At 34.4% G+C, this 14881-nt stretch overlaps 1 protein-coding gene across 3 annotated transcripts in view; it reads right to left on the bottom strand.

Moving 5' to 3' along the window:
- stck (LIM zinc finger domain containing stck) overlaps positions 1-14881 on the bottom strand; it is a 200737-nt gene that overhangs the window by 81705 nt on the left and 104151 nt on the right. The window contains exons 1-2 of one of the 3 annotated variants that reach the window (XM_090413968.1): positions 8165-8977; positions 4372-4494 (exon numbers count right to left, since the gene is read on the bottom strand). In XM_090413968.1, coding sequence (XP_090270094.1) covers positions 4372-4494; positions 8165-8478 — 437 coding nt within the window. In that variant the 5' untranslated portion in view covers positions 8479-8977. Of the gene's footprint in view, positions 1-4371; positions 4495-8164; positions 8978-14881 lie in introns of those variants that run through there. The other 2 variants (XM_090413967.1, XM_090413969.1) reach the window with 2 other exon arrangements.

Below are 14881 nucleotides of genomic sequence, written 5' to 3'. Positions count from 1 at the left end.
TGATACGGTACAAAGTGCCTTAGATGATAGGAATATAAGATCTGATAATATTGGAGTCGTGACAAGTAACAGACTGATCTGGAGGAAAATTGTAGATAGGAAGTTAGTAATGATGTAAATTTTTCATATAGTACTATCATATCCTGTACACCCCTTGAGGGTACATGGCAGGAATTTAATGATGATGATGAACAAAAAGAAATCTTTTTGTTGTACAACATTATTATTATTACTGTGTTGTGCAATCCATTGACTGAAAACTTAAATTAAATTGAAAATTAAGCTTTGCTGTATGATATGCAAATATAGTTTCATTAGCAGCAACTATTTCTTCTTTGATTTACACATACTATTGTCTGAAACAATCGGTTATTTATTCATTTAGAATTACTAACTGAATAGGTATTTATATATTCAGGAAATGGGAATCAGAGATAAACAAACAGAGTAAAGTACATCTTACAAAAGGCAAAAACTATTGTGTAGAAAGTCAGACCTGAAGTGTAGGATCTCACAGCCTCTCACTCACTCTCTTTTGTACTTATGTTTTGTAATGTGGATCTTCCCTTAGGCATATTTATCCTATATCGAATTAAAACAGTCATAACATAATTGCCAGAGAATCTGTTATGTAGGACAGAATGGGCAAATCAGGAAAAATCTGCATGAGAGAACACATAGAGGATGAACAGAAAAGAAAAAGCACACAAGCCAGGTTTGATTTTCCACTGAAGTCAAGGACAAAGTTATTTGGCAACAAACAAAAAATAACATACATTGAATTTAATGGTTACAATCACAAATTTATGTAAGTTGCAAAAATGAGATGATGGCTAACACAATACAACAGATATCAAGGTTCTCACATAAGACATTTGAACTTAAGAGTAAGAATATGATATGCAATATGTTTTTCAGCATAATGACTCTTGCATATGATACTGATTACACAATGTCATATTTATATCATTCAATTCCTCTAACTTTTTTTTTAACCTCGCAGAGATAATGTCCTTTCGATACTCATTTCCAATCTTAAAGAATGTACAAGAGAAAGTGCGAATTAATAGTGTGTAAACTGGTATAAGTAATAAACTTTTTTATGAAAGGTGTTTGTGTTTCCTATCACAAGCTTTGATAGGAAACACAAAACATCATTGCTTATAATATGCAGAAACTTTATATCCCAGTAATGCAACAAGCATATATAGACTGTTGAAAGATTCTATTGTACTTTTACTGAAGTAGAGCTGAAAAGCTTCAATTTGGCCTGTCTATTAAAATGGAGGATTTCATGGATAAGCCATATTTTATAGCTAAATATAGAAAGAAGCTTTAAAAAAAAAAAAGTCAAAATTTACCAAAGAACATATAACTTCAGCATCAGAGTTGCCTTGGTTTGCACTATTTAAAACACAAGCTCTGCCAAGGAGCCTGTATGTGTGCCTTTTATTAGTGCTTAAATTAGGTTTCACTGGTATGGCAGCTGTTAATTCTCATCAGATACTAGGCAAAACCAAAATTTCATAAACTTGTGACCTAAACAGTCATCATTCTCCTCTCTCGAGTAGCTGCACACTTGTCAGTACTGCAGGCAGAATTACTGTCTGCAAACTGAATCTCCTGTGAATAGGCTCCACACCAAAACTGCACCAAACACAAGCCTGGCAAGTTACAAGCAAGTACTTCAATCACCAAGTCTCTGAATGTAGCATTAGATAAAGCCCATAGGCTGTCTAATCAGAGACTAGGTGGAAAGCAAGAGAGCAAAAGCATTCGATACCACTGCAATCCTATGTCAGAAAGTTAAATTCATCATAAGTAAACTCTCATTAGGTGTATAATTAGTTAAGTATAGAGTAGAAAGGCTTCAATTTTGCATAAGTAAGTAAATATAGAAGAAAATTTCAAAATTTACCAGCGAGCTTACAAGAATACAACCTTTGACAGCAGAGTTGTCTTAGTTTGCACTAAAGTTTATTTTGTCAGTTTGACCATAAAATCCTTCAATTCAATATGCCATTGTACTAACTGTACAAACTAATAAATCTGATCAACATTTGACAACACTGTAATATCCTTATTGCATAATGCTAAGAATTATAACTTATGCTTTTAGTTACATACCTTTATATCTTTTTAACCTGCCGTTCATAAGGTGAGGTGTCATCTTATAAACCCAAAGATTTTAAATTGACTATAACTTTTTAACAAAGCGTGGCAGTGAGTCATGCCTCAGTATAGCTTCCCCTCCCGTAACCCGCTACTCGACACCATAGATGACAGGCTGTTGCACACAGTGCAAGCGAGTTTAGTGTGCAGAGATGTAAAGTGTGCTGGGGTCCACCAAACCCCACCTTACCAAAAGTGCGACTATATTTACTTCCGAAACGCAAGTTGTTTTCATGTATATTCTACGAAAATATTATTGTTACTGCTGTGTCTTTATATTTTTACATACCAACTATAAGCAAATACGTTTTGATAAAAATTTAGAGGGTATTTTGAGAATAATATCTTTTTTTTTTACCAGATGAGTTACGAGCAGGAAGGACAGAGGTTACATCAACTTATAGATGACGCTTTGACAGACTAGGAACCATTTAGCAGAGATGATGATAGTGAAATTGATTAAAAATTAGTCAGTAACCATGAGTCTGACACAGAACAAGACTGTGAGGAAGAATCCACAGAGTCTTTTATTGGCAAAGGATAAGCAAACAAGATGGGGTAAAAACAAGTTAGGATCTCGAATAAGAAGTCAAGCACATAACATAGTTAGCCAAGCCCCTGGTGTTCTGAGCAACGCAAAAAATGCAAAATCAGTTTTAGATTGCTGGGAGATATTTTTTCCTGATGACATGATAGACCTAATTTTGAAGAATACAAATGACGAAATAGACGGCAAAAATAATAGCGTTCAAAAGACTGATATGAGTGAAATAAAGGCTGTGTTCGGACTTTTATATTTAGCTGGTTTTTATAAGTCTAGTCACCAGAATCATTGATCCACGAAAATATGATAGAAAAAACAAGCTATTGTTGTCAAAAATGCTCAAAATATGTGTGTCTCAATCACATAATTCCAAGGTGCCCAGACTGTGCAATTACAGAAAATGAAAATTTTTAGTTAGTGATATCGTTGGAATCTCAAGGCTTAATGTTTATTATTGTATTAGCTTCTTATAATGTATATGTTACTTTTGTAAGCAAATACTAAAGTGCATAAAAAATACTGATTTATTTAGCTCGTTCATTATATAAGCTAGGAAGAGTATATTTTTGTTGAAAAATAAACATGTTTAATTAGTTAAGTATTTTTGGGCAATAAAAATTTAATTTTGTGGATCTGCATTTTTATTCCATAAAATTACAGGACACTTAAACAATACCTAATCTAATATTGATTAAAAAGATATGGATTTCTATAATACACTACATTATTTGGGTGGGTCTGTGGGACCCCCCCCCCCCACCTTACCACTTTTGTTACATTTTCCCACCTCACCAGTGCCGGGTTAAAGATTTGGCGAGTGTTGTAGTATATAGCTATGCATTACTGATGTATGGAAATGAGTTTTTAATATGTAAATAATGCATACTTATATATTGCAATATACACCTAATCAACTTTAGCAACTTGAAAAACTTTAAAGATCCCAAATGTCAAATTTCAACAAAACTTGTTCAGTAGAACTGACATATGAATATTCATATGTCATTATTATACAATTAAGCTTCATTATTATACAATAATGAAGCTTAAAAAATAAATAAATAAACTTTTTTTAAATAATGCCAGCCTGGTTTGGTTGAGTTAATAGTATTTCTTCTCTCCAACCAATAGGCTATTGCACATTCATATCTCAATATAAAAGTCTTTCAAATGTTAGATAATCATAGTCATTTAGTGAGAGAATACCACCCTGCTTAATGGAGATCTGAAGCTGCTTCAGATAGTACCATATTTGGTCTCAGAATCTTTCACAGATTATCTGACCTCAGCCCACTCATAACACTAAAATGAACAATGGATTTACAATTTTTCAAGGATGGGATTCACATAAAAAAAACATCTGCTAGAAAGATAAGCTTGAATTAAATATTTTGTTAACGTCATATATTCAAAGTACTTCAGATATCTCTTTGTGAGATATCATCAAAATATAATGATGGTGGAGATAGGAGCGAAAAAGAGAAAATAAGCTTCAACTGAATATATACAAGGCAAAAATAAGTAATGATGCTTATTTTTAAATTCATTCATTCAAGAGTTTAACCATTTTTTAAAATTTGCAGAGAATTTTTATCCCTCAGTAATTACGATTCCATCTGAACTTGCAAAAAGAGAGAAGTCTGTGAAATACTTACACAAAACACTGTCGATGCCAAACTTCTCCATGAGAATTCACTATCTTCTCATGAGCTTCAAATCCCTCTCCACAGCGAGAACAGAACATTGAACCCAAAGACATAGCTGAAAACTTCTCTGTGCTGCAAAGAATAAATATATCAATTAAAAATTAATAATCGGTAAATGAAATCTTTATCAAAAAGTAAAATTATACATTAAATTTAAGAATGGGATTAAGCAGTTTCCATATAAAAAAAACAAAACATGGAAAATGCAATTAATGACAGAAAATACAAAAAAAAAAATAATAAATAAAATACAGTCTAGAGTAAAAGTCAAATAGTTAGCCTGAATAATAAACATTTCAGTCATTCAACTTTAAAAAAAAAAAAAAAAACTATAAAATGCCTAAAAAATTCCTAGTTAACCACAACAGAAAATTAGCAATATCATTATCTTGTGCCATGTAACATGAATCATATCTAGTTCAAAATGTGCATGAAGTGAAAAGAGAAAACTAGCACAAATGAGTTACATTGACAGAGCTTACCTCTTATATCATACACATTTCTAGTAAAGTAATATAATCAAGAAAAAGATAATGGAAAAGTTTTTATCAGAATCTAGTTTTCATATAGATGGCATTGATGGAGATGATTCGTAGTAGAGGTTCGGTGTAGTGGTTGAGACAGTTGTAGGTGTCCTCCTGTGATGAGTCTTCGGACTCCTTGAAGGTGTCAGGAATAATAATAATAATATATCCCCTAAGATAAATTTGGGTAAGAAGATATTCAATAGTAGGTAATTTGCCAACTTTGAATAAATATTTAAAATTAGTATTTCGGCAACAATATAAGAGATAAGTAGGGGGGGGTACTTTTTTTTAATGGAAGAAATGAATCTGCAACACGCAGTCCAGTGACTTTCAACTGGAAATTCACTTCTGACATCTAGTCATTCAAGAATACCAGTCTGCATTCAGAAAAGTGATAGCTAAACATATTAGTGCCACTTTACATAAGTTAAAGTCAGAATTATCTTAATGTCCAGATCATATGATATTGTTTAGTGTTGGTTATAAAACAGTACAAACATGTTTACAGTCAACAACAACAACAAAAAAAAAAGATGGCATTTATTTGAATATCATCATAATTTGAAGAGAATTACAGATACAAACCACCTCCCTTCTTAATGGGAAAAGCAAGAATACTAAAATTTGTTCCCATATTCTCATCCCAAAAGAAGTTAGGATGAGAATATGCTTTCAAAAATTCAAGTTATCTGAAAAAACTATCCATGGAGAACAAACTAATTAGTTGATCAGAAAACTGGTTATAATAACACTGCACAGCAAACACTACAATCAACATACTGTCTTCTTAAACCTGTTCATTATTTTATTCAAAATATTATTATTATTATAACAGTGTCTCAATGGAGTCAAAAGACTCATTGCAGGAGACCTTACATTGACATACTTGACATATTATTATTATAATAACGGTGTCTCAATGGAGTCAAAAGACTCATCGCGGGAGATCCTACATTGACATACTAACCATTATTCACATAATACCTATCATACTTCTCCTTAAATTCATTCACAGACAAAGTATTCACAACCACCTTTGACAACACATTCCACCCATCCACAGCCCTCCAAGCAAAAAATCTAGTCCTAATACCCTTGTTAACCACACTCTTACATAATCTCCAGGGATGGCCCCTCGTTCTCTCCCTATTTGCACTGGTCTTAAAAAAAGTCATCAGTATCAATTCTATAAAATCCCTTTGATAATTTATATACCTCTATCATATCTCCTCTCCTATGTCTATCAGCTAGTTTTTGGAGCCCACAGATCTTCAATCTATCCCTGTAGGGAACATCTCACAGACCTCCAACAATCTTTGTAACTCGCCTCTGAATCCTCTCCACCATTTCTTCACCACCAAGAAATCCAGGTGACCAGATCTGTGCACAATAGTCCAAATGCAGTCTTATTAATGTCTTATGAAGTGGAACAATAACTTCCTTATCCCTGCTTGTCAGTGTGTTCTTCAACAACCATGTAATTTGATGAGATGTTTTGGCAACCTTTGCAATATGCCCTTTAAACTTAAGTTCTCTGTCCACAATAACTCCCAAGTCCCTTGTCTCGTCAACTTCTTGCAGTTCGGTTCCATTAATATAGTAAACAGCATATATTAAGTAAATTATCTGAAACATTCACTTTTCTTTTGCATGCATCTTTTAACAGACATGTTCAAAATGAAAACATTTTCTACATCTATAAATGTTGGTAAGAATATAAGATTAATGCTAATACCATCAATGTGTAGATTACTACATTTCAAAAACATGTAACTGTCAATCATAAGCATTGCTGCAATAATTTCTTTCCATTTAGGTCTACCTACTGTATTATAAATTTTCTTAGAATAATTAGGTGAGAAAAACAAGCTCCGTAAAAAGGTTCAGAGGCAAATCACAAAAGCAATATCGGGATTGTGGAATACTGACTATGAAGATAGGTCAAGAGAATGTAAATTACAGATGCTAGTTAATAGGCAGAAGAGGGGAGACATAAATTGTTAAGTTGCACTTATAAATAGATACCCAGGATATTTTTCAAAGGGTTGAAGGAGAGAAGGGAAGGGGTTAGAGACAAGAAGGTCATTCTTAGAAGTTGTATAAAGGTGTGGTACACAAGAGAGTGTGGTATGACTTTTTTTTCTTGCATGGAGAGTAGTTGGTGAGTGGAATTTATTGCCAAATGAGATGGTGAGTGCACAAACATTGAACCAATTTAAGATGAGGTATGATAAACATTATCTCTGTTAGAATGCATCTTACTATTGCCTCCCTCAATGAGTCTCGACTCCAGGAGATGTTTGTATAATAATAATTATTATTATTATTTGTGATGCATTATTATATGGAAATTACACAAGTAATCTGATACCCATTATTCACTAAATTCACAAACAATCAACACCAGTGGTAAGGGCTGTTTATGAAATAAGATCAATATATACTATGATTAATCAGAAACTTCATATGGAAAAAGCAGGATCAGACTGTTTTCTTATTGAATACATGAACTCTCTGATATGTGCTCTTGTATAGCAGAGATCTACATCTTCCTCTGTCTGCACCCCCCCCCCCCCAACCGAAATAGTTCAGACCAGACAAATAGAGAAAAAAAAAAAGAAAAGAAAATCATAGTCTATAACCTAGGATCACATTAAAATCAATTTAATATGGGTAATTATGTACTGCTGCGATACTTTATTTAAAAACGTCCTTCTATTTTAGGCATGCTCTTCATGTTACTAATAAATATCCCAACCGATTAAAAGATCATTCGGGGACAGGAATATGTTATATTATGGTATAGGTGTAATTTTAAACGTGTAATAATCATGAACAAAAAAGTATAGTAAGTGAGGTGGTCATATAATAATACTTGCGCGCGTGGTAAACTGCACGTGATATCTAAGTATAATAATATTTCCACGACTTACAAATTTTACATAATTAAAAGTTAAAATATTGCGTGGAGTGTTGAATAATAACAGGACTGCACGAATAGGCCTAGCACATTCTCTTTTGTTTTTTTATAGTGAAATAAGTTTTAACTCTAATTAAATTCCGGGGGGGGGGACGTCATGGAGATTACTCATGCAATTCTTGATTTGAAACAAACAGGTTTTCACTCATTATGTTATAAAACCGGAAACAAAATTCACGCGCATTTAATTTTACCTCATACACAATTTTATTCCCATACATAATTCCAGTCATACCTTTCATTTGCTAAAGATCCATTCAAGTTTTCGCCAGATGATAATGGTGAAAGACAAGCATTCGGAGAAGATTGATTCTTTGAATTTCGCTTTGGCGGTAATGGAGGCGGCATTATAGGTTCGTCGTAGTCATGTTCTTGATCGGCCATTCCCCTAACACCTGGGGCAGACAACTTTTCTTGTTGGTTAGCATCGTTGCTTGAAACCTGTCCTGATTTTCGTCGTCGGTACAAAGGACTCGACTGAAGCGGCAAAAGTTTCAGAGGAGCCGATATGTCCTTCGCTTCTAGTTTATGTTTACTTCTGGAAAACATTGCTTGCGAAAAATTGTACTTTTATTCTGATGTTAACTGATCTCATTCATATGTTGCCATTACACTAGCTCGAACAACTCAATAACCGTTTGTCCTTCACGATCGCCTGTTGACTAGATATTTTTCCCCCTTCTTAGAAAGGCCGAACCCATGTTTTACATACTTCTGCATACCATATCAAACGCTATGTAATAATTAATCACATTTATTTATTTAATCTAGGTCTAACTGTCCATAATATTGTACAATAATTAAGCGAAAAGATAAACGAGAAATCTTAAGGCAGTGCTAAGGGTCAAAATACAGTCTCCGTTTGCACATACACTATTCAAGAGGAGAGATAAGCAAAAACATTTCCATTGATATGGAATTGTGGGACGAGGCGAGGAGGGGAAATTGTCAGATAATTCATACCGCTAATCTCATAGTTAGCAACATATCAGAGATGATATACGTCAGCAAAAGAAAGACTGCAACCGCACAAAGTTTTGAGGCATTTTGTAAAGTTTTCCTGAAAACATCTCGCGAATAAGAAAGTAAATATCAATATTTACTCGCTTCAGTAAATATTTTAACAAAATAATTATATACGAAGACTTTCGAATGCCATCTCTTGAGTATCATACACGTGACTGAATATCTGGGTTAATATGGACCGGGGTGGTTATTTAAAAGTAAGGCCAAACGCCACCCGCTGCTTTCGATTTCGGAAAATTTACAGAAATTATTATATTTTTAAAGTTCAATATTACATATATTCTAACTCTAACCTAAAATAACGAGTGATTTTATCTTCCAACCAATTCATTCGGAAATATGAATACTAATAGCATTTTCCGGACTGCGAAGAGATATCTATCAGTAGAGAAATATACTCGGAAGTAGTTTGTCAACCATCACTCACAAGTGTATTTTTTTGAGAAAACACTATTACTGTTTACAAACGAATCCGATTTCAATGAGGAATCGTTGAAGAAAGAAATGTCCTGCCATTCGTACGAATCCAAACATTACGAAAATCTGGATGTAGCTGTAGGCGAAATACTTGAAGAGAACAAACGTGTAACAACGAGACGGGAAAAAATATTGAACTCATCTTATTTATTGAAATGATTCAATTTGCCAGCTATCTCACCTCTCTCTATCTATTCTCTTCTGCCATACGGCCGGGGGGGGGGGGTAGCTATATGCTACCATACTAGGGAGATGATTATGAGCAAGGTGGTTTCCCGTTGCCTTCCTTGCCGTAAGTATTTATGACTGTAACCTGTGTGTTCACGGGGGTCGGTTTGCCTGCTTGCTTGCGGGATGAAAAACCCCAGATAAACTGGCGGAAAAAACCATACTGTCCACGCCCAAGACCGGCTAACTTGGCTCCTCAAGTAGTGGGCGGGAATCGAACCTAGGACACTCCTTCCCCAGGCATATGGTTGCGAAGCAGAAAGCCACTAGGCTAACCGCGCGGACGCTATCTCATCTAATTAAAAAAAAAAAAAAAAAGAGCCGATCTCCTCTGACTAAACATTGAGAGGGCTAAAAATCAGGATAACAGTAAGGAGAAATGGGAGAAAAATTAATACCTGACAAGGGGAAGAAGTCATATATCTCGCCTCACTTCAATCCTTACTGAAGCTTCCATTACTAGAGTTTCCAAGTAATTTTGTTCTTGCTGTTTAATCTGAGAGTGTTACAAAGCGGTTCCATTCGACAAGTTTAAGACGATAGTGTATAAATTATCAAAATCTGTCGAGCAGTTTATAAAATTACGTGTGTTCAAGAGATGCAGACAGTGGTCAACAACGATTAAAGAACAAAGGACGTAGTCATCGTAAACAGTCAGCAATTCAAGGAGGTAAGGTGAGTAATGCAGTGTAATAAATACCTAAAGGATCTGTTGTTCGAAGGAAATTAACGTGTAGAAAATATCCTAGAAATCCATGCAGGGGATAAATAGCAGAGTATAAATTAATAATGTAGCCCAATATGTGAGGCAAAACAAGAAGAAAAGCTAAAAAAAAACAAGGAACACGGGTGATCCTTTCATCGAATTCTTCAAATTTAGCACCCGAAAAGGGTCAAGAACATATATATAATTACTTTCATTCAAAAACTTTTCGACAATCAAAACAAAAAAGTTTATTTTCAAACTCCCATTTGAAAACAGAAACCTTCCAAACTAGAGTACTCTCAAAAGAGCCCTGATGCTGTGGCACATATAAGCTCATCTCAAGGGATGATTTTCGGAACACCACAAATTATTCCCAGTTGCCAGTGTTGCATGAATATATGATTAGCATTACGTACAGAGAAACAAGTAACAGTATACGTATATGAGGTCAAATAAAAATGTGCATCTGCTGAGGATAGATTTTTGACTTTGGTGAGTGATGATTGAGTCAAACTTTGTACTTGTGGGAATGCAATGCAAGACATGACATGAGCACCAGCAGTGGAAACAGTAATAACAACTGTTTAGTTGTTATAACTGAAAGTATGCTATATAGCAGTGGCAGCCTGTACATAAGTAAGCACTGCGACACTGCAGCACCCCCAAGGAAAAAATGAAAAAATTAAATTTTGTTTGCCTTTATAAATAATAACAATGCTTACAACATTATATAAATGCAGTACAACAACTTAAAGGTTACAGCTTATGTCTTGACATTGATTGAATAGTTAATGATTGGAATTGTTCGATTAACGCTTTAGATTACGAAACAAATGCACTGCGATCTAACGCCGATATTCGTTTGCTCTTGTCATTGCACGTTATGTCATTCCCAACTGTAACTGTTCCAACTACAATGTATTGTTAGTATGCTTACGCGCCTTATTTCTGTGAGATACGAAACGTTTATTATTGGTGCATGTGTGCGTGGTGAACTATTTTTTGTAAATCTTATTTTATTTTGTTAAAATAACATATAATTATTTATTTATTATAGATACAAGGCTGATTTATGACGAGTGTCACTGTTGAAAATATGAAAAGAATTATATTTTTTCAATTGTTACACGAAACAAATGCACTGCGATCTAACGCTGATATTCGTTTGCTGTCGTTGCACGATACATCATTAGATACACTGCCGCTTGGGCAGTGTATCTTATGCCTGCGCTCGTTATTTCTGTGAGATATGAGACGTTTATTATTGGGCGTATTCGTGGTGAACTTTTTTTTTTTTTTTTTTTGTAAATCTTATTTTATTTTGTTAAAATAACATATATTTATTTATTTATTATAGATACAAGGCTGAATAATGACGAGTGTCACTGTTGAAAATCTGAAAATAATTATATTTTTTCAATTATCATTACACAAAACAAATGCACTGCGATCTAACGCCGATTCGTTTGCACTTGTCATTGCTATTGATACGAAACTTTTATTATTGGTGTTTTTGTTTGTGGTGAGGATGAAATATTTTTAATAAAGAAATTTTTAATATGTAAATTTATTTATTAATAAATTCGTTACTGATTAGGAAAAAAAAGTTTTTTTTTTTTTAATATGCAGCATCCCCCACTTAAAATTTTCACTGGCCGCCACTGCTATATAGCCATAAAAATAATAGTTATAACAACATTTGACTGCGTGGAGGTATATGAAATGTTGCAGTGTATGCAGTGCCGGATTAAGGATAGTTGGGGCTCCTAGGCAAATTATATTTGGAGTCCCCCCCCCAAAAAAAATAAAATAAAAGTGAGGTGGCAAATAAATGAAATTTTGTACTTCGAATTTTTTGTTCTGGATTTTTCTGCCTGTTAAAGGGTTAAAGGATGATAAATAATAAAACTCATTATTTTTTTTTAATTTTTTTATCAGTTTTTTTTTACTTGCACTCAAATAATGAAATTTTTTTTACTCAAATAATGAAAACGCGAAAAGTCACACTAAAAAGTTATTTTTGAAACAAACACCTCACTCTTACACGATTCAATAACAAATGAAGTTAAGGAGCAACCAGGCGAAACTTCCTATCTCGGCAATGCAATCAGTTTTCGTGACATCGAAGCTGTCAACAGTGCCGTGCGCCGACATTGGTAATGCGGTTTAATTTAAAGCGTAGATAGTGCGCGCTGTTCAAAATACATATTCAAACGTAATATTGTTTTGAAAAAATTTTCGCTTCAAATAATCAAGATTTTTATGATGTTTACTGAAAACAATCTATTTTCAAACACTATAGAAAAATGTCTTGGCTTGGGGACCCCCAGAGCTTGAGGTCCCTAGGCACGTGCCTCATTGCCTTAATGGGTAATCTGCCACTGAGTGTATGTAATAAAATCGTGGACTAAAAACAAACATTTAATCCCGAATTCAAGCTTTAAGTCTTCCTTCTCGCAAGTACACTAGTCACTCACACAGCAAAATCTCCAGGTTGGTAAAAAAATCTATGACAATCCTTCGTCATGGTACATGACGAATATGTGGAATTAATGGAGGGGCTCATTGTACGTGACATGACTATACCGCGAGTTCGGTCTGACTTTTGTCTGAAGGGCAAATATGGTTTTATTATTACTATTATTATTACGTTACACTTCCACGGAGTCCAAAGACTCATCGAGGGAGGGCACCCACTCCACAACTCTCCATCTCCACCACTCAACCCACCATCTACCGCTGATCACCACCACCACTAGTATTTCCACAGACAATCACAAACATTCATGCCCACGGAGGTATTCGAACCCGCAGCCTTTTGGCTGGAGAGCGGACACGCTAACCACTCAGCCAACCAGGCAGGGGCAGTAGTCACAATATGATGGAAATTATATACCACTAAAGCTCTAGGTTGTGTTTCTGTTCTGACAAAATTCAGACCGAAGTTGTCTTTAATTTCCGTTTTTTTTTTCGGACAAAAATATAATTTATCGACAAATGACAATTTGTTATCATTATCATATGTATACAGAATACAAATATGCAATTAACATATTACATTTGTTTACTACAAAAGATTCAGTACAAAACACTCAGTAAATAGTTTTTTTTTTGTATAAATATACATAAATAATATTTTTTTCTAATCATAATAATTCTATATTTTACATTTTTTGCATACATATTTACAATGCTTACACTACTTATTTACAATACGCAACTGCATCATAAGCAATGTTAGGTTTCTAAGAAGTCAATTTCGCGGCTATGATAGGCCATTGAGCCTAACAGAAGAGTAAAGATGAGATGGTTCTAGGTATAAGGTATAATGCAATTGCATGAATCCTTGTGTTAAGCTTATGAGGATGACATTGGTCAGGTATTGTCTATTAGTTTTGTTGCTGCATTAGCAATAGTTCAGAGAGAGTATATTCCACTGTACTAGAAAGTGGAAAAAAAACCGGAATACCATTATCCACAGTTTCTGTGAAATAAATGCTGCCAAATTGTATAATGCAATTGCATGAAGGAAGGTAAATACAACCTTAGCACCTTAGATATGTAATTTATTAAACTTTTTAATCCAGTCAAACTAGTCCATGATGTTGAAGATAGCAAAGTATACTCGGCGCAAAGATTCTAAACGACGACAAAGAGAAGTCATGGCCAGTACTGCTAACTGTGTTTTTACATCCAGCGGAAGAATAGCCAATAACCACCAAAACCAAAAACCAAAATTTTGGAGAAAAAATATAGTTCTTTTCTATAACAGGCATCGATCCAAATTACTGGAGAATTCTAGTTTTTGTACCTCAGGGGCGAATTCTCCATGCTTATTGCGCTAGCTCATTAATTGAGAAAGAAGTAATATTTATTTGTTAACAAATGCGTGCATTTATAAGCATTCCATCTAGGCTTTTATTTTTGTAGACAGAAGACGTCTTAAGCTTGCGCAGCAATAACTGAGCTTTGCGTTGTGTATCGAAGGCCGATGCTTGCTCGTCTAGTCAAAGCTACCTTGGCTTGCTCGGTTGTAGGAGCTTCGAGGTCCTCGCTGCAGCACTGTGATTTCATGCGCGCGCATAGCCATTTTCGTTCCCTTTACGTCGTCTTAAACACAGGCCACACGAAGTCAAAGTAGCTCTAGCCAGTGAGCTTCAGTCAGCCTTTACAAGTGTGCAGGTAGCTTGGGAAAATTAAGTTACAACCAACTTTTTATGACGATGTTATTGACCAGTTCATCAAGAAGAACCGTAGGGTAGAATTTGTATTCAAGTAGCTAAGTTGAAAAAGATACAATATAATTTGTGAAATAAATGTTGTATTTGTATGATTAAATGTACATAAATTTCTAAATATATAGTTTTAAATGGTCAGTAATTCGTTATTCCACTAATCAGACTTCAATCACACCTCTCACTCCCTGATTGATAACAAGAGCAAGCTTGAATTTCAAGACCAGCATTCGCCCCTGATGTACCTGCGAAAATATCACAATAAAGTATCAACAATAGC

This window comes from Typopeltis vanoorti, chromosome 24 (genome assembly GCF_054136105.1).
Source record: "Typopeltis vanoorti isolate ZY-2024b chromosome 24, IOZ_Tvanoo_1.0, whole genome shotgun sequence".
Lineage (NCBI taxonomy): Eukaryota > Metazoa > Arthropoda > Arachnida > Uropygi > Thelyphonidae > Typopeltis > Typopeltis vanoorti.
Note: the sequence above shows the minus strand (reverse complement) of the source record. Positions and strands in the feature narration are given on the sequence as shown.